This window comes from Rana temporaria, chromosome 9 (genome assembly GCF_905171775.1).
Source record: "Rana temporaria chromosome 9, aRanTem1.1, whole genome shotgun sequence".
Taxonomy (NCBI): domain Eukaryota; kingdom Metazoa; phylum Chordata; class Amphibia; order Anura; family Ranidae; genus Rana; species Rana temporaria.
The window spans coordinates 132484737-132507977 of record NC_053497.1 but is presented as its reverse complement, the minus strand read 5'-3'; the positions used below and the strand labels follow the sequence as shown (position 1 = coordinate 132507977).

General features: G+C 46.5%; 1 protein-coding gene across 4 annotated transcripts in view; it reads right to left on the bottom strand.

Annotated features, from left to right (window-relative positions):
* Positions 1–23241, bottom strand: part of HDAC6 (histone deacetylase 6) — a 126387-nt gene that overhangs the window by 48502 nt on the left and 54644 nt on the right. For all 4 annotated transcript variants that reach the window (XM_040324559.1, XM_040324562.1, XM_040324561.1 and 1 more), the window contains exons 17-24: positions 22073–22259; positions 18870–18998; positions 15165–15333; positions 13889–14031; positions 13741–13809; positions 13458–13650; positions 6102–6251; positions 5716–5890 (exon numbers count right to left, since the gene is read on the bottom strand). In XM_040324559.1, coding sequence (XP_040180493.1) covers positions 5716–5890; positions 6102–6251; positions 13458–13650; positions 13741–13809; positions 13889–14031; positions 15165–15333; positions 18870–18998; positions 22073–22259 — 1215 coding nt within the window. The remainder of the gene's footprint in view (positions 1–5715; positions 5891–6101; positions 6252–13457; positions 13651–13740; positions 13810–13888; positions 14032–15164; positions 15334–18869; positions 18999–22072; positions 22260–23241) is intronic.

Sequence of the window (23241 nt, the reverse complement as noted above, 5' to 3'; positions counted from 1 at the left end):
TGAAAAACTGGATATAACCTTTGGTAGGAAGGAAGGATGAGGGCGGAGAACGACCCTGTCCTTATGCAAAATAAGATATGGTTCCTTACAGGATAAGGCTGCCAGTTCCGATACTCTTCTGGCGGAAACTATGGCGACCAAAAATACTAACTTCCTTGTCAGTAAAACCAAAGGAATTTCAACCAACGGCTCAAAAGGTTGTTTCTGTAACTTGACAGAACAAGATTTAAATCCCACGGACAAAGCGGGGATTTAACTGGAGGATTAATACGTCAGACCCCCTGCATGAAGGTCTTAACCAGCGAGTGGGTGGCCAGCGGCCGCTGAAACCACACTGACAAAGCTGAAATCTGTCCCTTGATAGTGCTTAATGCCAGTCCTTTATCCACTCCTAGCTGGAGAAAACGTAATACTCTATCGATGGTAAACTTACGAGAAAGCCATAGCTTGGACTCACACCAGCCTACATAGGCCTTCCAGACCCTGTAATAAATCACCCTAGAGACCGGTTTCCTGGCTCTGATTAGGGTAGAGATTACCTTCTGAGACAGACCTCTACCCCTGAGAATCAGGGATTCAGCTTCCAGGCCGTCAAATTTAGATGCCGTAAGGCAGGGTGGAGGATCGGACCTTGCGATAGCAGGTCTGGCCGTAGAGGAAGAGTCCAAGGGTCTCCCACTACCATCTTTAGGATTAGTGAATACCATGCCCTTCTGGGCCATGATGGAGCTACCAGGATGACTGGTATGTGCTCCACCCTGATCCTGCGCAGCAGGCGGGGTAGTAACTGGAGCGGGGGAAAAGCATAAAGAAGTTTGAACTGATGACAAGGGCAAACCAGCGCATCGGTTCCGCAGGCCATCGGATCCCTTGAGCGGGATATGAACCTGTCTAGCTTCTTGTTGAGTCTTGATGCCATGACGTCCACGTCCGGCACTCCCCATCTCTGGCAGAGTGTCTGAAAGACCTGTGGATGTAGAGACCATTCCCCCGGCAACAGAGTCTGGCGACTTAAAAAGTCTGCCTGAAGGTTGTCCACTCCTGGAATGAATATTGCCGATATGCAGGGCACATGAGCTTCTGCCCATAGGAGAATCAAGCTCACCTCTCTCTGAGCGGCTTGACTCTTGGTTCCCCCTTGGTGATTTATGTATGCCACTGCCGTGGCATTGTCCGATTGAATTCTCACCGGGAACCCCTGCAACTTGGACGTCCAAGCCCTGAGGGCTATTTGAGCAGCTCTGAGCTCCAAGATGTTGATGGGCAACTGCTTCTCTGGCTTTGCCCAAGTGCCTTGGCGAGTGCAACCATCCAAAATTGCTCCCCAGCCTGTCAGGCTGGCGTCTGTGGTTACTATCTTCCAAGCCACTGGGCTGAAAGACTTCCCCTTCAGTAGATTCTGAGGGTCTAACCACCAACACAGACTTTGTCGGACTCTTGATGAGAGCGGCAAAGGGATATCTAAGGCCTGTGGCCTCCTGCTCCATGCTGACAGGATGGCTGCCTGCAGGATGCGAGTGTGGCTCTGGGCGTACGGTACCGCCTCGAATGTGGCCACCCGCATACATAGGCGAACAGTTGGTTCCTTCTTGCTTAGAACCAGTAGGATTAATTCCTTGATGGCTTTGACTTTTATCAGAGGCAGAAACACCCTCTGTTGTTCTGTGTCTAATCTCATGCCGAGATATTCCAACTGCCTTGTGGGCTGGAATGCTGATTTTTCTCGATTTAGGACCCAGCCGAACCTCTCGAGGTACTGAACTGTGAGGGCCACTGCTCGTTCCAAGCCAGGAGACGAGTGATCTATGACTAGGAGGTCGTCCAGGTATGCTAGGATCGTGACCCCTTGGATCCTTAGATTGGCTAGGATTGGAGCTAGGACCTTCGTAAACACCCGGGGGGCCGTAGCCAACCCGAAGGGAAGCGCCATGAATTGGAAATGACGTAGAGCCACCGAGAAGCGTAGAAATCTTTGATGTGGCTGGTAAACTGGAACATGAAGGTAAGCATCCTTTATGTCTATGGATGCCATAAAATCGTCCTTCTGAAGTGCGGCAACTGCTGACCGCACGGATTCCATCCGAAATGAGCGGACCTTTAGGTATGCATTCACCATTTTTAAGTCCAAAATTGGCCTGACATCGCCGTTGGGCTTTGGGATGATGAATAGGTTGGAGTAGAAACCTAGCCCCTGTTCTTGGACTGGTACCTCTACTATTACCTCCTGAGAGAGTAGATGATTCAATGCCGCTATTAATGCGGCTCCCTTCTTCGGATCGTTTGGTACTCTTGACTCCTGAAAATGAGGAGGAGGAAACTTTAGGAAGTCTAGTTTGTAGCCTGTAGCCACGGAGGACCGTACCCATCTGTCGGGAATGCTGGCCTCCCAAACCTCTGCAAAGAGACGCAGTCTTCCCCCCACCTTTGAGGGTGGGGGCGCCCCTTCATAAGGCCGGCTTGGGGGCTGGCTTTGCTGGCTTGCGAAACCACTGCTTCTTGCCTGCGCCGGCCTGTCCCTGCGACTTGTTAAAATTTGATCTTGCAGGAGGCCGTCGATACTGTTTGGTATTGGAAGGCCCCTGCCCAGGGGAGTACTGTCGTTTAAACGCAGGCCCCCGAAACTTCTTCTTGGTGGGCAAAAGAGTACTTTTTCCGCTTGAAATGGTCTGGATGTATTTGTCCAGGTCTTCTCCGAAGAGTCGTCCTCCATGGAAGGGGAACCCTACCAGGAGCTTCTTGCATGGGGGCTCTGCCTCCCAGCTCTTTTACCATAAGAGTCTTCTCATATGGATAAGGGATAACGATAAACGTGACGCTTGCTGGATAGAATCCTTAATCGCATCTACCGTAAAGCGTATGGCCCTAGGGACGTCCGAAAATTCTTCTGCCTGCTGGGCAGGAATAAGTTTAAGCATCTGCTTAGCTTGATCCGATAATGCTTGTGCAACCCCAATTGCAGCCACAGCTGGCTGCACTACTGCCCTTGCAGTAGTGAAGGAGGTTTTAAGTAGTTTTCTAAGCGTTTATCAACCGGATCCTTGAACACCTGTATGTTTTCTACAGGGCATGTTAAAGATTTGTTAACACATGAGATGGCTGCGTTTACAGCCGGGGCTGCCCATCTCTTGGAAAATTTCTCTTCCATAGGATATAAGGCAGAGAATCTTTTTGGTGGTACAAAGATTCTATCTGGCTTGGCCCAATCTTGGAACATAACTTCCTCTAGTAGAGGATGGATCGGAAAAACCGCATTGGTTTGAGGCGCTCCTAGTGAGCCCAAAGCTGAGACCGTTGATACTTGGAGATCTGGTACTGGCAAGTTGAACGTCCTATGGACCAAGTCTGTTAAAACTTGAACCCACCAGCTCTCCCTTTGGGAGGCTGCGCCAGACTCCTCCGTACCCAGATCCTCGATCCCTGAACCTACTTGGTCCTTGTCCAAGAGGTCTTCCAATTCCCCTGCGGAAGGGACCTCCTCATCTGAGGGTTCACGCTCGGGCGACGGAGATCTATTCCGTTTTTTATTTTATTTTTTTTGCCCCGCATAGCCTTGGCTATCATTTTTTCCATTCTTTTTTCCATCTCCTTTAGAGAGGTGGACAGTACCTCGTCCTTCCTCTGGGGAAAGTAGCGGTATGACTTTGTCCGAGACCTCAGACCCTCTGGGGGAATCCCCACCTCTTGTACCCTCTGAACCAGATGCCATGGTACAATACCGAGGTACGCCCGCTACTTAACGGTGTTTGGGAAAATAGTTGTTGCCCAAAAAACCTTTCTGGGGAAAAAAATGCCTTCCTTATTAACTTGGTTTGTTTTTTTTTTTATGTTTTTTTTTGTTATTTTTTTTTTTTTTTAAACCAAAGAAAGAAAAACCATTCTGTCCCCCTTTAGTAGTATTTGCCAAAAAAAAACTGCTGAAAAAGAAACCCTATCTTTAGGGTAAAGGACAGTCTTTTTGAAGACTGTAATACTCTTCTTTGGCCACTGTGTGTACTCGGCGCCCCACGCTGCCGCTCTGGTTCTTCCTCTCTCAGTTCCAACACTTCACTGAGCTGGGAACTTTTTGGAAGGGCCGCCCCTTCCTTTTACCTACAGGCCCGCCCTTCCCCTGTCAGCAAACGGCGCGAAATTGCGCCCATATCACGGGGACGCACGCGCGCCCGCCGGCGGGGGGGGGGGAGGGGGCCACACGAGGAGGTCAGAGGCTGATCCTGCCGTCCAGGCCAGGATCCACAGAGCGGCATTTTTTCCTGCAGCAACCGCCTGGACCTCTCTGAGCAGGCTTGCAGGTAAGAGCATTCACTCCTTTACATAAGAAACCTCAGTAGATTCCCAGGGGCTTCTCTTAGAGAGAATTGTCACTATACACACAGGCCCTTTTTCATGCTTTCTAGCACCAGTTGCAATACTACCAGGGAGGTCACGATTATGGGGAATATATACATACAGAGTCATCCTATCCTAAGATATGTGACTCACCTTGCCAGATGCAGCGCATAAACCATAGGCATGTCCCACTGTGACCTTCCCCCAGAAAAAACCTGCTGCGAACCAAGTTCCGCAAGTTTCCCCTTCACTTACCTGCTCCATGCCGCAGGACTTTGCACAGCAAGAGGTCCAATCTTCCCCCATCTCCGTGGGGCGTCTAGACCTTCAGGCCCTGGGTTCCTATGAAGGATCCACTGTCCTGGGCCCATATAGCACCCTGGCAACAGAAACATTAGGCCCCCAAAGGTTTCTAAGTTCTGGGCCCAGAGTCCAGCTCTCTGTGACAGAAAGCATTATGGGCTATACCCCAATGGTTTGGGGTCCGGTTACTGACCACTTTAGCACTGAGGCCTTTGGACAGAACCGGTTAGCCCACCTTAATCCCAAGGATGTGGAGGCAAGCTAAACCATGACCAACACCTAAGACACTGGCGTAAAAACTGAGGTACTCCTCCTATGGGAGGGGGTTATATAGGGAGGGGCACTTCCTGTTTTTTAGATTGCCAGTGTCCATCACCTGAAGGTACTCCATATAACCCATATAGTAATGAATATGCTGCTCTGTGTCCCGTGATGTACGATAAAGAAATAGGATTTTCTTCCGTCTGCAAATGCGGATCTTTGCGGAGGCGGACAAATTACGGGTGTCAGCGGATGTTCATCCGCTGACACCCGTAATCACATAGGGACCCGTGTATGTCCTGTTTTCATCCGCAAACGGACAGATGAAAATGCGGACATACGGTCTGTACGTGTGAAAGGGCCCTTAGAGGGGCTGAGGGGGGTGGGCTGCTTTACATTTTTTTTATTTTCATGGATTTGGGCTTTATAGCTAAATGGCAAACCCTTATACCAACTATATCTACAGAGGACTTACATTTCATAAAATGGATGACCTATGGTGTAACTCTGCTCTTACGCTAAGCTTGAGATAACCCACCCAGGTCCAAACACTGCAAATACCATTGCTAATGTATGCTTACCTGTGTATTCTGCCACACAACACATGCATGCAGCAATGACTCACATTAAATCAATTGTTTTTATTTTTTTATATGCTTTAAATCTGTTCCAGATGATTTTACATACTGTCAATTACTCTTCCATTTTTCCTGTACTTCTGTATCTGAGTACAATTGTTTTAAACAAAAAAATGAATTTTAAATAATATAAGTAACTGCTCCTAGTGAAAGCATTTCCCAGCTCATCACCTTCGCAGTTTCTCACCTTGTAATCTAAGGCTGCGCCAGTATTTGTGTTGGACACTGAGGACGTTGGAGATTGCACGCAGTGCTGATGGACGGGGAGGATGCAAGTCAGTCAAGTGAGGAGGGGGATCTCCGAGAAGTGTGCGAGTACACATAGACATGGATTCTGAGATGGAGGTCAGATTATAACCACCCTGATATGAGACAAATGGAAATGAATTAATATAGATTTTGTTGTCATCAGATCTGTTCAATTAGTTCATATTACTCAAAAAGATCATATACGAAAGCTGATAAAGACTGGTAGCTATGATAGTTTCAAAATGTCGGCTTTAATTAAGAGTAGAAATACATATAAAACACAATTAATTCAGAAACCTAGGCGGTAATAAATAAAATACTTGCCTCCAGAACGATCACCACCTTGCCACCTGCCAGACCCATCAGGAGGTGTGTCATGTGGGCATAGCCTTCTGGAGAGACACGGCAGCCTCCAAGTGGGTCTCCACGCGCAGCATCAAAACCGGCAGATATTAAAACCAGCTGCGGATTAAACTACAGAAGGAGAGAGAGATGAGCATGGCAGTTTGTCAGTGTGCATTGCAATCATTTCCTATTGGCCAGTTTTCGTCTCTTAAAGCAAGCCTGATATTTCTTAGATTTGTCCCATCATTCTACTAATGCAGTCCTGTCTCTAAAACGTCAGATTTAAAGATCTTTAAAATGTCAGATTTAAAGATAGACATAGACACGGAGCTGATAGAAAGGAGAGGGCGAGAGGAGCATAGCAGGACTGTGGATGATGGAGGGATGTATGTTGACCATGGTGGTCAGGGCTCAGCAGCCCTGATTATCGTGGTCAGCACAGAGAGAGGGAAACAGGAAGTTGCAGGTTCAGCCAGGTTTTTTACCTTCTAGAGGGGGGCAGATTACGCAGCACAAGCATGGTGCTGTTTAATCTGCCTTAAGGGACCAGGTTCTCTATGTATTTATTTTTGGGTTAACAAACACTTTATACTCAAGTTTACATCTACTATTCATGAAAGTACTTTAGCATTTTTGGATCTTACAATAAAGAAAAATCCGGACAATGATACTGAAACTGATTTATTCAGAAATCTCACGGCAGGTAATACTCTCCTGCATTTTGACAGTGCCCACCCTTGACACCTTGTAAAGAGCATACCTCAAGGCCAATACATGAGGATTCGCAGGAAATGCACAAACAATGCAGATTTTGAAAGGCAGGCTGGTGAGTTACAAAAAAGAGATTTTTAATACAGCTTACCTGTAAAATCTTTTTCTTGGAGTACATCACGGGACACAGAGCGGCATTCATTACTATATGGGTTATATGGAGTACCTTCAGGTGTAGACACTGGCAATCTTCAAACAGGAAATGCCCCTCCCTATATAACCCCCTCCCATAGGAGGAGTACCTCAGTTTTGTAGCAAGCAGTATGCCTCCCAAAATGGTCCTCAAAAGAGGGGTGGGAGCTCTGTGTCCCGTGATGTACTCCAAGAAAAAGATTTTACAGGTAAGCTGTATTAAAAATCTCTTTTTCTTTATCGTACATCACGGGACACAGAGCGGCATTCATTACTATATGGGATGTCCCAAAGCAATGCTTACAATGAGGGGAGGGAGAACATCTCCAAGACAAAAGGATTTAATTTAGAGATATACTCAAATCATAATAAATCCAACTTATTTGAGAAAAATAATCTTAAATTTTAAATTTAACTCAAAAAAAGAGGAGCCCCCGGAATCCGAGGGTCTCAAACTGCAGCCTGCAGCACTGCCTGCCCGAAGGCAGTATCAGTATTCCTTCTTACGTCCAACTTGTAGAATTTTGTAAATGTGTGGACAGAAGACCAGGTTGCCGCCTTGCAAACTTGAGCCATAGAGATCTGGTGGTGCGCTGCCCAGGAGGCGCCCATGGCTCTAGTAGAATGAGCCCTTAATGATACTGGAGGAGGCAACCCTTTCAAGCCGTAGGCCTGAGTGATCAATTGCTTAATCCACCTAGAAATGGTGGACTTTGCAGCTGCCTGCCCCTTCTTGGGCCCATCCGGTAGAATAAACAGGACATCTGTTTTCCGGATCTTCTCTGTAGCTTTAAGATAGGCCTTCATGGCCCTGACAATATCCAAGGTATGCAGCAACCCTTCCTTTCTGGAAGTAGGTTTAGGGAAGAAGGATGGTAATACCAAATCCTGGTTCAAATGAAAACTGGATATGACCTTCGGTAAGAAGGAAGGATGAGGGCGGAGAACGACCTTGTCCTTATGAAATATAAGATATGGTTCCTTACAGGATAAGGCTGCCAGTTCCGAAACTCTTCTTGCGGAAACTATGGCAACCAAAAACACCAACTTCCTTGTCAGTAGAACCAAAGGAACTTCAGCCAACGGCTCAAACGGTTGTTTCTGTAAACTCGACAGAACAAGATTTAAATCCCACGGACAAAGCGGGGATTTAACTGGAGGTTTAATACGTAAGACCCCTTGAAGGAAGGTCTTAACCAGCGAGTGGGTGGCCAGTGGCCGCTGAAACCACACTGACAGGGCAGAATTCTGTCCTTTGATTGTGCTTAATGCCAATCCTTTATCCACTCCTAGCTGGAGAAAACTTAAAACTCTATCTATGGTGAACTTGCGAGGAAGCCATAGCTTGGACTCGCACCAGCCTATATAGGCCTTCCAGACCCTGTGATAAATCACCCTAGAGACCGGTTTCCTGGCTCTGATTAGGGTAGAGATTACCTTCTGAGACAGACCTCTACCCCTGAGAATCAAGGATTCAGCTTCCAGGCCGTCAAATTTAGATGCCGTAAGGCAGGGTGGAGGATCGGACCTTGCGATAGCAGGTCTGGCCTTAGAGGCAGAGTCCAAGGGTTTCCCACTACCATCCTTAGGATTAGTGAGTACCAAGCCCTTCTGGGCCATGCTGGAGCTACCAGGATAACTGGTATGTGCTCCACCCGGATCCTGCGCAGCAGGCGGGGTAGTAACTGGAGCGGGGGAAACGCATAAAGAAGCTTGAACTGATGCCAAGGGCAAACCAGAGCATCGGTTCCGCAGGCCATCGGATCCCTTGAGCGGGACATGAACCTGTCTAGCTTCTTGTTGAGTCTCGATGCCATGATATCCACGTCCGGCACTCCCCATCTTTGGCAGAGTGCTTGAAAGACTTGTGGATGCAGAGACCATTCCCCCGGCCATAGAGTCTGGCGGCTTAAGAAGTCCGCCTGAAAGTTGTCCACTCCGGGAATGAATACTGCCGATATGCAGGGCACATGAGCCTCTGCCCATAAGAGAATCAAGCTCACTTCTCTCTGAGCGGCCTGACTCCTGGTCCCCCCTTGGTGATTTATGTATGCCACTGCCGTGGCATTGTCTGATTGAATTCTCACCGGGAGCCCCTGCAATTTCGACGTCCAAGCCCTGAGGGCTAGTCGAACAGCTCTGAGCTCCAAGATGTTGATGGGTAAAAGCTTCTCTGGCTTTGCCCAAATACCTTGGCGAGTGGAACCATCCACAATCGCTCCCCAGCCCGTCAGGCTGGCGTCTGTGGTCACTATCTTCCAAGCCACTGGGCTGAAAGATTTTCCCTTCAGTAGATTCTGAGGGTCTAACCACCAACACAGACTTTGCCGGACTCTTGATGAGAGAGGCAACGGGATATCCAAGGCCTGTGGCCTTCTGCTCCATGCTGACAGGATGGCTGCCTGCAGGATGCGAGTGTGGCTCTGGGCGTATGGCACCGCCTCGAAAGTAGCCACCATCTTGCCTAGTAATCTCATACATAGGCGAATAGTCGGTTTTTTCTTGCTTAGAACCAGTAGGATTAATTCCTTGATGGCTTTGACCTTCCTCAGAGGTAGGAACACCCCTTGTTGTTCCGTGTCTAATCTCATGCCGAGATATTCCAACTGCCTTGTGGGCTGGAATGTTGACTTTTCTTGATTTAGGACCCAGCCGAACCTCTCGAGGTATTGGACCGTGAGGGCCACTGCTCGTTCCAAGCCGGGAGATGAGTGGTCTATGACTAGGAGGTCGTCCAGGTATGCTAGGATCGTGACCCCTTGGATCCTTAGCTTGGCTAGGATTGGAGCTAGAACCTTCGTGAACACCCGGGGGGCCGTAGCCAACCCGAAGGGAAGCGCCACGAATTGGAAATGACGCGAAGCCACCATAAAGCGTAGATATCTTTGATGTGGCTGATAAATTGGAACATGAAGGTAGGCATCCTTTATGTCTATGGACGCCATGAAGTCGTCCTTTTGGAGTGTGGCAGCTGCTGACCGCACGGATTCCATCCGAAATGAGCGGACCTTTAAGTATGCATTTACCATCTTTAGGTCCAAAATTGGCCTGACATCTCCATTGGGCTTTAGGATGATGAATAGGTTGGAGTAGAAACCCAGCCCCTGTTCCAGGACTGGTACCTCTACTATTACTTCCTGGGAAAGTAGATGATCTAGAGCCGACCTTAATGCGGCTCTTTTCTCCAGATCGTTTGGAATCCTCGACTCCTGGAAATGAGGAGGAGGAAACCTTAGGAACTCTAGCTTGTAGCCTGTGGCCACGGAAGACCGTACCCACTCGTCGGGAATGTTGGCTTCCCAAATCTCCGAAAAGAGTCGCAGCCTTCCCCCCACCTTCGTGGGTGGGGGCGCCCCTTCATGAGGTAGACTTGGGGGCTGGTTTTGCTGGCTTGCGAAACCACTGCCTCTTGCCCCTAACAGCCTGTCCTCGTGATCTGCTGTTGAAGCCGAAGTTTGTTCTTGCAGGAGGCCGTCGATACTGCTTGGCATTAGAGGGCCCCTGCCCAGGGGAGGACTGTCGTTTAAACGCAGGTCCCTGAACCCTCTTCTTAGTTGGCAAGAGAGTACTCTTGCCGCTTGAAATGGTCTGAATGTATTTATCTAAGTCCTCTCCGAAGAGCCGTCCTCCATGGAAGGGAAACCCTGCCAGGAGCTTCTTGCATGGGGGCTCAGCCTCCCAGCTTTTTAACCATAATAGTCTTCTCATATGGATAAGGGATAATGATAAACGTGACGCTTGTTGGATAGAATCCTTGATTGCGTCTACCGTAAAACATATGGCCTTAGGGACATCCGAAAATTCTTCTGCCTGCTCGGCAGGAATAAGTTCAAGCATTTGCTTAAATTGATCCGATAAAGCTTGAGCGACTCCAATCGCAGCCACGGCTGGCTGTACTACTGCCCCTGCAGAAGTGAAGGAGTTCTTAAGTAGGGCTTCCAAGCGTCTATCAACTGGATCTTTGAAAACCTGTACGTTTTCTACAGGACATGTTAACGATTTGTTAACACATGAGATGGCTGCGTCTACTGCAGGAGAAGCCCATCTCTTGGAAAACTTTTCTTCCATAGGATATAAGACAGAAAATTTCTTAGGTGGAAAGAAAACCTTGTCTGGTTTGTTCCACTCTTGGAACAAGACTTCCTCCAATAGAGGATGGATCGGAAACACAGCACTGCTTTGAGGCGCCCTCAGTGAGCCCAAAGCTGAAACCGTGGATACCTGGAGATCTGGTACAGGTAGGTTGAATGCCTTATGGACCAAGTCCGTCAAGCCCTGAATCCACCAGCTCTCCCTCAGGGAGACTGCCCCAGACTCCTCTGTATCCGGATCTTCGATCCCTGAACCTACCTGGTCTCTGTCCAAGAGGTCCAATTCCCCAGAGGAAAGGACCTCCTCTTCCGAGGGTCCGCGCACGGGTGACGGAGATCTATTCCGCTTACTACCCCGCATGGCTGCGGCTATCATTTCTCCCATGCTTCTCCGCATCTCATTTAAAGAGGCGAGTAACACCTCCTCCGTGACCACCTTAGGGTTGGGTTGACTCGCGTCAGCTCTAGCCCCAGACCCCGATGGCCCAAAGGCTCCCTGTGGGGAAAGCAGCGGCATAGCTCTATCCGAGACCTCAGATTCTGCGGGGGAATCCCCACCTTTTGTACCCTCTGCTCTTGATGCCATGGTACAATACCGAGGTACACCTGCTACTTATTGGTACCTGGGACTTATAATAGTTAAATGCCCAAACACCTGTTTGGGGAATAAAAAATGTTTCCTCTACCCTAGATGACACCTTCTTTTTTTTTTTTTTTTTTCAAAGAAAAACTTTTCTTCTTTTTTTTTTTTTTTTCAATCTAGGCAAGAAAAAACATTCTATCCCCCTGAGTAGTATTGCCAAAGAAAAGACTATGAGATGGAAAAGAAAACCAGCCTATTCCTAGGCTAAACCACAATCTTCTGAAGACTGTAGTATTCTTTCTGGCCACTGTGTGTCCTCAGCGCCCCGTGCTTCACTCCAGTCCTTCCTCCCTTAAGCCAGAGAAATGAATGAGCTGTGGCATCTAAGGAAGGGCCGCCCCTTCCTTTAAACCACTGACCCGCCCTTCCCCCCCAGCTAAAACGGCGCCAAATGCGTCTATAACACGTGCACGCGCACCGCGCGCGCGCCCGCCGACGGGGGGGGGGGGGGTTGGGAGGAAGGGCCTCTCTGTTCCTGCAGCCGCAGGCCTGGAGCACACGAGGAGGTCAGCGTTTTGCCTGCCTTGCAGGCATGAGGGAGAGGACTGGATAGAGCATCGCCTGGAGGCTTGCAGGTAAGCATAGCTCTCTGACACACACATACACTTGTACATAAAAGGCCCCACTCACAGCTTTTGCAACACTACCAGGGAGGTCACTTTTTATGGGGAAATATAACATATAGAGCCATCCTATCTTCCTGATATGTGACTGGTTTGCCAGATGCAATGCATAACCTTTAGGCATGTCCCCTGTGACCTCCCAGAAAAAACTTGCTAAGAGCCAAGCCCCGCAGGTTTTTTCCCCTTACTTACCTGCTCCATGCCGCAGGACTTTGCCAAGCAAGAGGTCCAATCTTCCCCCATCTCCGTGGGGATGTCTAGACCTTCAGGCCCTGGGAACCTTCTTCTTCCATGAAGGATGCACTGTCCTGGGCCCATACAGCACCCTGGCAAACAGAAAACATTAGGCGCCCCAAAGGTTTTCTAAGTTCTGGGCCCAGGGTCCAGCTCTCTTAAAAAGAAAGCATTATGGGCTATACCCCAAGGGTTTGGGGTCCGGTTACTGACCACTTTAGCGCGCAGGCTTTTTTGGACAGAACCGGTAGCTCACCTAATCCCAAGGATGCGGAGGCAAGCTAAACCATGACTAACACCTAAGACACTGGCGAAAAAAACTGAGGTACTCCTCCTATGGGAGGGGGTTATATAGGGAGGGGCATTTCCTGTTTGAAGATTGCCAGTGTCTACACCTGAAGGTACTCCATATAACCCATATAGTAATGAATGCCGCTCTGTGTCCCGTGATGTACGATAAAGAAAGAGGTTTCTGCAAAGGGGATTCAGCCGTAAATGCCTCAAAATGGCCTATCAGCGATCAAGAGATATCCCAAGAGATCTACTCTTGTTCCAAGGCACACCAGATGATACATACGCCCGATTATCAAGTTTAACAACCAATCTGACCAGATAAGGCAAATTTTGGGTAAAGACTGGCACCTCCTCACAGGCGACTCAGCTGTTGGCCGATATGTGGATGATATACCACACTGCACCACTACCACTCCTATCCCATGCAATAAACCCCTTAATGTTGCCATTCTGAATGTTCCTCATTCCCCACCTTGCCCCTAGCTTCTGCGCTATCTTTGACTGTCCTTCGCTTCCCTGGCCTTTTTCTTCCCATTATATCTCTTACCTCATAAGCAATGGGCATGACAATCCTATGAAAGGCCAGTAAGTACTCTGCATCACCCATCTTGCCACCATTCCAGGCGATATTCACATTGAACCCCTCTCCACGGCCGACACCAACCCGGTCATGTGCAGCATCCTCAGAAGATGGGAAGAACTGGCCATCGTCATATCGATGGATGGACACATACAGTACACTAGTAATGGACAAATGAGGTCAAATGCAAGAAAGGGCATATACAAATATTTTTTATGAAGAAAAACAATTAGATCCTTGGCATACTAACCTATCATCTTCCTGGAAAATGTGTTGTGTTCCGTTGCCATGGTGAATGTCCCAGTCCAGAATCATTACCCTATAAGGGGAAATAACCAAAATGAAAGGGAAAGACATACAAAAATAACTACCAAGCAGGATACTGTATTCCACTGTACCTTAATCGTGGTTCTGATGGGTTCTTCAGGCTCTGGGCATACCGTGCAGCAAGGGCAACATTGTTGAAGAAGCAGAAACCACAGGCTGCGCCTGGCTCTGCATGGTGACCTGGTGGGCGAACGATACAGACTCCATTTTGAACCTGGATTTAAAGAAGCCATTAAATTTAGAATGATTTAAACCCTAACTGTATGACTGTTTGCAAAACCACCGTCTATTATAACCTTGGAATTTTATAAATACTTGTTTTCACGCTTGTTACATCTTAGTGCTGCTGATATTCTGTTCTCCTTTGCAAAGATTTCCTGTCTATATGTACGCCAGCTATAGCTGCATTGCTTTTCTCAGGGTGGGTTTCCGAATGGATACCTGGGTAAAGCCATGTATACACAAGTAGAATGTTGGGAGACAATTGCTGGTTCAATAAAAGCCAGCCTACATTATGCCTGTGTGTGTATGTTGGTTTGGCCGGCTACTGTCAGATGAGCATGCTGGAAAACCAGCATCCAACCAACTCCCGATCAGCGCTCTCAGCCAATGGCAAATTTAAAGAAGTATAGCCAAAGCTCTTTTCGCTGTACTTCTCCTATGGATCACAGGTGTGCAATTCGTTTTGTACTCCTGTGACCTGTTTTCAGCAGAGAGTGGGCTGAAATCCGCTCTCTGCTGACGTCACAGAAATCAGTCCAGGCAAAGCGTCATCACGACAATAAAGTCTAGATCCGCCTACTGCCTGGACTGACACCTGGCTCAGCCTCTCAGAATGCTGCTGAAAGCCTGATCTGGCCGCTCCCTGCCCCGCCACAGCTCCAGACAGATGCTGCCCACCTAGGTTAGTATAAGTCACAAACAAAAAAAAAAAAAACCCATACTCCTATTTTAAGTAAAAGATAAAAAGGTCTTTGAATGTGATCTAATTATTTTATCAATGTGCATTATAAACCGTGTTTTATGTATAAATATGTGAACCTAGGGCACCTATATTTGCTTATTACTGTGCTGTCTGATTAGTTGTACGGCATAGTGACTGCATATTACTGATACGTGTATGTGCTAGGCTGAATGCAATCCACACTTTCATAGCTGCATAGAAGGGGTGCCAATTACAATTCAGATAGCCACTACGAGAAGAATCTACAAAACGCTATAAGAAAGATGGTCTAAAGATTAGGGGTGCCAATCAAAAATGTGAATGCAACATCAAATATGACTTTTGGGTCATCTTCCCCAGTTGACTTCCTGAAAGCTCCTCATACACAAGTGTTTGCATCTTACCTTCCCTGTAAGAACAGCTTCCACCACACTGAATGTCGAGCCGGCAGCCAGACAGGCACTGCTGTAAGACTTGTTGTTGATGAAAATGGAGTTATACTCATCCCCCATTCTATGCAGGTCCCTGGGTTTCATTCGGGAACACTTTTCTATCTTTTCAATGTAGGGAAGACTGTGAAGATCAATCATATTTATGTAAAGACAGTCAGTGTACAAGCCTAGTCTGTAACTCAAACTTTCAGGTTATCCTAAAGGCAGATAGAGATTTCTTTTGGTGGTATAAAGAATATGCCCAAACCAAATTTAGTTTTTTTTACAATATAAAAAGGAAAAAAAAAACACAAATGTGGATTTGCTTACATTTCCATTTAGATTGTAAGCTCTATGAGCAGGGCCCTCCTATTACTTATGTATTGAACTGTATTGTAATTGTACTGTCCCCCCTCTACATTGTAAAGAGCTGCGTAAACTGTTGGTGCTATAGAAAGCCTGTATAATAATAGTTTTACCTTTCAGGTATAATCCCACAAGTATTGGTGGTCAGTGGCATTGTATACCGCTCCTTTAGAACCCCCTAAAAAACAATGGGGTAGATTCAACAAGCAATTGCGTCTGCGTAACCATAGTTACGCAGCGCAATTGCTTAGTTGTGCCGGCGTATCGACTGCTCCTGATTCAGGAAGCTCGATACGCCGACTGCAGCCTAAGATATGACTAGCATAAGGCTCTTATGCCAGTCATATCGTAGGCTGCATTCTTACGATGGCCGCTAGGTGGCGTTCCCATAGTGGTCAGCGTAGAGTATGCAAATTGCATACTAACGCCGATTCACAAAAAAATTACTGATTTAAAGAAATTACGTCGTTTGCGTAAGTGAATCGTGAATGGCGCTGGACGCCATTTACGTTCACGTTAAAGCAAATGACGTCCTTGTGACGTCATTTGCCGCAATGCACGTCGGGAAAGTTTCCCGACGGAGCATGCGCACTAAGTTTGGCGCGGGAACGCGCCCAATTTAAATGATCCACGCCCCCTATGGGATCATTTAAATTACGCGCGCTTACGCCGGGCATTTTTCAGGAGTGCCCACGCAAATTACGGAGCTACTGCTCCGTAAATCAAGCGTATCGCAGGAAATTTACGGAGGCGCAGTGTTAAAACGGTACACTGCGCCTCCGTAAGAAATGGGCAAGTCGTACCTGAATCTACCCCACTATTATCATCATTGGTGGTCAGTGGCATTGTATACCGCTCCTTTAGAACCCTTAAAAAACAATATTATCATCATTGGTGGTCCCTGGCACTTTAAAACCGTACACCTGTAAAACAAAAACCCCAAATCATTGGTGTTCAGTGGCACTTTACAAACACTGCTGAATTGTGAATGGGTTGAATGCACTACTAGTATTTACAATTGTGATGGCTGTGGTTCTTGTACAGTGTCCTGTTCGGTGAAATGCACTAAGAGGGGAGATCCTATAGGCAGGGCCAGATTTCCCATGGAAATAAACCTGGACTAATGTTGCATCCTTGGTGTACAGCTGTTTCTTTCAATGAGATTCTGCATGCTGAGCACAATGAGGTGTAGTAAGGCATAGGCAAATGAGCAGAAAAATGCTAAAGTGTGAATAGGGGCTAAACCCTCTTACACTCCAATACATATAAATGCTTGAATGTCTGAAGAATAGCACTCCAGAAATATTGCATTAGTAAAAATATTTGCTTTTATTTATTTTATTTATTTGCTCTGTGAACTATGAAACACGGATTCCCCCTATAATATGGAAATCGGAAAGAGGGGTGTTCTGTGGCACTTTCTGTCCTCAAGTAACAACGCAACCCTTACATAAATATAATACAGCGAATGAGTGTTGTCACCTTCAGACAGGACTTGTGTTACTGGTAGAATCACAAGGTGAAAATAAAGGAAAAAAAGACGGAAATAAAGAAAACTATTGTAACCACCACAGCTATAGACTGGCAAGCTGCAATATATAAAATGTTTGTTCTTGCATTCAAATACACATGAACAAATACCATCATAAAAATGTCTGTAAATCCCTCTCATGATAGTACTGTATTTGGTCCTTCCAATTAGGTAGATTCAGTAAGAGTTAGGCCCCATACACACCATAGAATCTATCCGCAGATAAATCCCATCAAATGGGTTTCTGCGGATAGATCCTATGGTGTGTACACGCCAACGGATATTTATCCGCGGATAAATCTCCCCTGGGATGGATTTCCAGCAGATGGATATTTGCTGACATGCTCAACAAATCCATCTGCTGGAATCCATTCCAACGGATGGATCCGCTCGTCTGTACAGACTTACCGGATCCATCCGTCTAAAGGGATTCCCCGCACGCGTCGTAATGATTTGACGCATGCGTGGAATTCCTTATATGACAGCGTCGCGCCCGTCGCCGCGTCATAATAGCGGCGACGGCGCGACACGTCATCGGCAGAGGATTTCAGCGCGGATTTCAATGCGATGGTGTGTACACGCCATCGCATAGAAATCCTCTGAAATCCTCGAGAGGATTTATCCGCGGATACGGTCCGCTGGACCGTATCTGCGGATAAATCCTCTCGTGTGTATGGGGCCTTAGGCCGACTTATCTGTAGATAAGTCGGCCTAACTCAGAATCTACGCCGACGTATGTTTAAGCGTATGCTCAAACAGAGATACGCTTAAACATATCTAAGATACGACGGCTTGCGCCGTCCTATCTTAGATTGCAATTTTTCGGATGGCCGCTAGATGGCGGTCGGCGTAGAATATGTAAATGAGTTTGTACGCCGATTCACGAACGTACGCCCTATTAGGTGGAATAACAATGTTAAAGTATGGCCGCCGTTCCCGCCGCGAGGTTCGAATTTTTAGCGTCGTTTGCGTTAGTCGTCCGCGAATCGGGAGTTACGTCGTTTACGTCCACGTCAAAATCAATAGGCCCATACGGCGTACTTAGCCGCAATGCGCACTGGGAAATGTAGGCGCCTGGCGCATGCGCAGTAACCAGAAAACTTCAAAAACGTGAGGTCAAGCCTTATTGCCATTAAACACGCCCCCCCTCCAACCCATTTGAATTAGGCGCCCTTACGCCCGCCGCGTTTACACTACGCCGCCCTAAGTAAGGAGGTAAGTGCTTTGAGAATCATGTACTTGCCTCTCTTACTTAAGGCGGCGTAGTGTAAACACGCTAGGCTACGCCGTCTTAAAATTGCGCGCCCGTACCTGAATCTAGCCAAATATCTTTAAAGGATAAGTTCACCTTTTGACAAAAAATAATAAATGCACATTTTTCTGCATGTAAAAAAAATGTGCATTTATGATTTTCTGTTTTGGGGGCCTGTAAAGCATTGCACCAGCGATCAGCAGATTGCTGATGCCAATTCAGGTCTCCTGCAGATCTGGCAGAGTATCGGCTTGCTCATACCTAATACGAGGAAGCCAATACATTCTGACAGGAAGACTCAATGAAAACTACAAGCTTACAGCTGCAAAGGCTGCCAGACCTTGACATTTTCTATTTATAGAGGACTATAAATGGGTGACGTGGGCAACAGACACAGGGAGAATATTCCCATGAATATGGGTGTAACATGTTATGAAAGGTGAACTTATGTTTTAAACCTCATATTTGTCTAACTTGGCAAAAGACGACCTAAGCCACACAATGATTTGCTTCTGTTGTATGTACACACCTGTGGCACATTTGTAGCTGCTCTTTTGTTGCTACGCGTTGGCAGAGACGAATGCAACGATCTAACAGCCCCATCTCCTTATGACGCAGGTATATTCGGGCAATTCTTTGTGGAGTCTCAGGGTGGCCACTGAGAAAGAAAAAAAAGATCAGAGAGCAGCACAGAGAAAAATACTGACAATATCTGATACACAATAACAATGCAGCCTTGTAGCGTAACTATATTTGCCACCCTGGTACACTAACCAGCACGGCTGGGTTATGGGATAGTATGATCATTGCTTTATCAATCATTTATCAGGTATTTGTGATTCACCTGTGAGTTTAGGTGATCAGCCGGAGATGGTCTTTAAAGTAAACCAGGCTCTATAATATTTGGGCTATCAATAAACCTGGGTTCGGTTTTCTAAAATCAGCTAAATTAAAAGATGATTTGCTATGCAGATTGTGCTCTTCCATAACTTGGAACTAATCTGAATAAGTAAAAACAACTATGAGCAGACAGGCTCTTTATGGCAGAAGTGACATGCTATGTCTCTTTTGCTATAAATCAAACGTACCTGTCAGCTCAAAGTCTTCTTTAGAAGGTGCACTGAGCTCAGCATGCTCCGCGTAGTGTACATTCTCAGCATACCTTGGTTCTTGAATGAATAAACTCCTGTGCCCATAAGCAGGAGTTACATCATCCTGCACCAGCTAGACAAGACGGCAAGAGATTCCACACCTGGGCAGAAGATGTCGGCGCCAGGGAAGGGTTTGTGGACTTTAGTTCTGCTTTTAAGTTATACTAAAGGTTCCCGTTTTTTCTTTTTAAATAACAAACATGTCATACTTACCTCCACTGTGCAGTTCGTTTTGCAGAGTGGCCCCGATCCTTGACTTCTGTGGTCTTATGGGGGCTCCTCCGTGCATTAGATAACCCCCTCTGGGAAGCTCTCTCCTGATTGGGTTACCTTGCGGGCGCGCTCCTGATTCATACACTTGCCGTCCATAGACGCTGAGTGTCTGACTCGGTCCCGCCCCCAACGCCGGCGTCATTGGATTTGATTGACAGCAGCGGGAGCCAATGGCTGCGCTGCAATCAATCTATCCAATCAAAGCCGGGACTCCGTGGAGAGAAGGACAGCGGGGACGTGTCCACGGAAATTCAGGGCTCAGGTAAGTAAACTGCAAGGTGTTTTTTCGCCTTAATACATAGGATGCATTAAGGTGAAAAAACACGTAGGCTTACAACCCCTTTAAGCCTGGGTTTACAATATTGTGAACACAGACATTGCATGTGATTCCCACCGCATTGCTGTGCCGATCACATTCGATGTCTGTGCAATGCGAATTCAGTCATACAGTTGTATAGCTGAACTCGCATTGGATTCACATGAAAAAGTTGCAGGAACCTTCCCCCCTCCCCCTCAGATCCTATTCCTGTCCGAATTCACAGTTCGCACTGTGATCTGCGAACCCATCTGGGGTGTCATTATTTTTGTATTGACACATGCAGCGGTTCACAGAGGGCAATGTGAACTGCCTGCGAGGGAGATGCAATGCGGAAACCAGCACTGGAATTGAGCTGGTTTCCCCATCAAACCAGTGTGAACCCAGGCTAAAGGATAAGTTCACCTTTAGTGACATGTTTACTTGGGGTGTAACATGCAACACGCTACAGTGAAGCATCCCCTCCTCACCCCCCTGTAACACTGAGGATCCCTGCACCTGTCACTTTTTAAAAACAGCGTGGCTTTGCTGGGCTCTACCCACACAGCCACGTCATTCATTCACTCACAGGGACAGACTTATAGTTTTAATGAACTGTGAGAGTACTGATCAGCATGGTCATAGTTCATTTATTCGTCCTCTAGCCCATTTGGACATATGGGCACAAAGCTGGAGAAAGACTGTGCAGAAGCCTGACATTGCTCCAATAATCTGCTGGTCGCTGGGTGCAATGCTCTGTAGGCTCCTGTAAAAAAAGAACAATAAATAATAATAATAAATACACATTTTTTACCTGCAAATCATGTGCATTTATTATTATTTTTTTAAGTTGAACTTAGCCTTTAATGATTAACCACTTAAGGACCTTGCCTGGTTTTCAGATTTGGCGTTTACAAGATTAAAACATTTTTTTTGCTAGAAAATTACTTAAAACCCCCAAACATTATATATATATTTTTTCTAACACCCTAGAGAATAAAATGGCGGTCATTGCAATACTTTTTGTCACACCGTATTTGCGCAGCGGTCTTACAAGCGCCCTTTTTTTTATAAAAAAAATAAGACAACGGTAAAGTTAGCCCAATTTTTTTATATATTGTGAAAGATAATGTTACGCCGAGTAAAATGATACCCAACATGTCACGCCTCAAAATTGCGCCGGCTCGTGGAATGGCGTCAAACTTTTACCCTTAAAAATCTCCATAGGCGACGTTTAAAAAATTCTATAGGTTGCATCTTTTAAACTACAGAGGAGGTCAAGGGCTAGAATTATTGCTCTCACTCCAACGATCGCAGTGATACCTCACTTGTGTGGTTTGAATAATGTTTTCATATGCGGGCGCTACTCACGTATGCATTCGCTTCTGCGCGCGAGCTCGTCGGGAAGGGGCGCTTTAAAAAAAAATGTTTTTGTTTTCTTATTTATTTTATTAATTTTTACACTGAAAAAAAAAAATGTATCACTTTTATTCCTATTACAAGGAATGTAAACATCCCTTGTAATAGAAAAAAGCATGACAGGTCCTCTTAAATATGAGATCTGGGGTCAAAAAGAAAAAAAAAATTGTCATTTGAAAAAATTACAACAAGAAAATATTGCTTTAAGAAGCATGGGCAGAAGTGACGTTTTGACGTCGCTTCCGTCCTGCTATGCTATGGGGACGGGTGGGGACCATCTTGCCCTCACTTGCATCCACAGCAAGCAGGAGAGAGGACCCGATCGCCTCCGCCGCTGCCGACGGCTCCGGTAAGCAGCGGAAGGGGGTCCTCTCCCGCCGCCAATAACGGTGATCTTGCGGCGAATCCAACATGGAGACCACCGTTATTGTTTACAGGACCGCTCAATGAAAAGATGGATATCTCGGTTGTGGCAGCAGCTGCTGCCGTTACAGAGATATCCATCTTTAAAAACAGGACGTATATGTACATGAGCGGGTCCTTAAGTGGTTAAGGAAGACACTCCCATTATCTTGATTTTGTCTTTCTTCTCACCTGTCCCACATGTTGTAATGTTCCATCATGCGCTCATCATACACCAGGCCGGTGCGCTGCTGTGGCAACTCCCTCATCACCTCTTTCATGGATGCATCCAATACTATTGTCAGAGTATCTCCTGACGTATCTTCTAATGCAGTCTGACTGATTTCTTGTGCTTTAACTGTCTGAGTTAAGGTGAAATCTAAGGAATGATAAAAAAAAAATAAAAAAAATAACTAAGTATCATGTTCCAGGTCTCCAATACAGCCATCAAGCTTACACATACAGTTAGCTGCTCAATTCTGAAGATCAGTAATCTTGACTTCCACAATGATGTAATCTGCAAACCTTTCACACTTCTTTGTATTGTCAGTTGCTGTTTCCACACCCTCCCCTAAGTTCATAATGAGCCATCATTAGCATAAGTGGCATTACTGGCTATTGAGAACATGCTAAATGGGGCAAGCCAGTGACTGACACTACAAGAAAGTATTATGTCCTGTATACACACGATCGGACCTTTATCTGACCAAATTCACATCGGAATTCCATCGGAGGAAAAGAGAACATGTTCTCTAAGCCAGTGTTTCTCAACTCCAGTCCTCGAGGTGCCCCAACAGGTCATGTTTTCAGGCTTTCCATTATTTTGCACAGGTGATTTGATCAGTTTCACTGCCTTAGCAGTTACCACAGCCGTTTCATCTGAGGAAAATCCTGAAAACATGACCTGTTGGGGCACCTCGAGGACTGGAGTTGAGAAACACTGCTCTATGTAAACTCCGATGGAATTCATCGGAAAATCCGATAGAAAAACTCAGATGGGCATACACACGTTAAGAATTTCCGATGGAAAAAGACAGACTGACTTCTGATCGTGTTTACGAGGCCTTACCCTTTGCAGAATCACCCTTTCTTGTAGTGTGCAGCTCCAGATTTTGGAATTTACAGGGTTGCAGTGCTGGAACCAGTTCAGCAGCAGGGACCAAAGGTATGTGCAGGTACAGCGCAATGCTCCAGTATTGTTAAGCCGGAAACCGGCCATAGATGGTTCAAATATTGGCCGGTTCAGCAGGGACTGGCTGAGATTCAAGCCATCTGGACAGGCTGATTGTACCCAAGTTAATCTATTGATCAATGTTCAGCTATAGCCACTAGCAATAATCAATGTGTTCCCCAAACAGGGA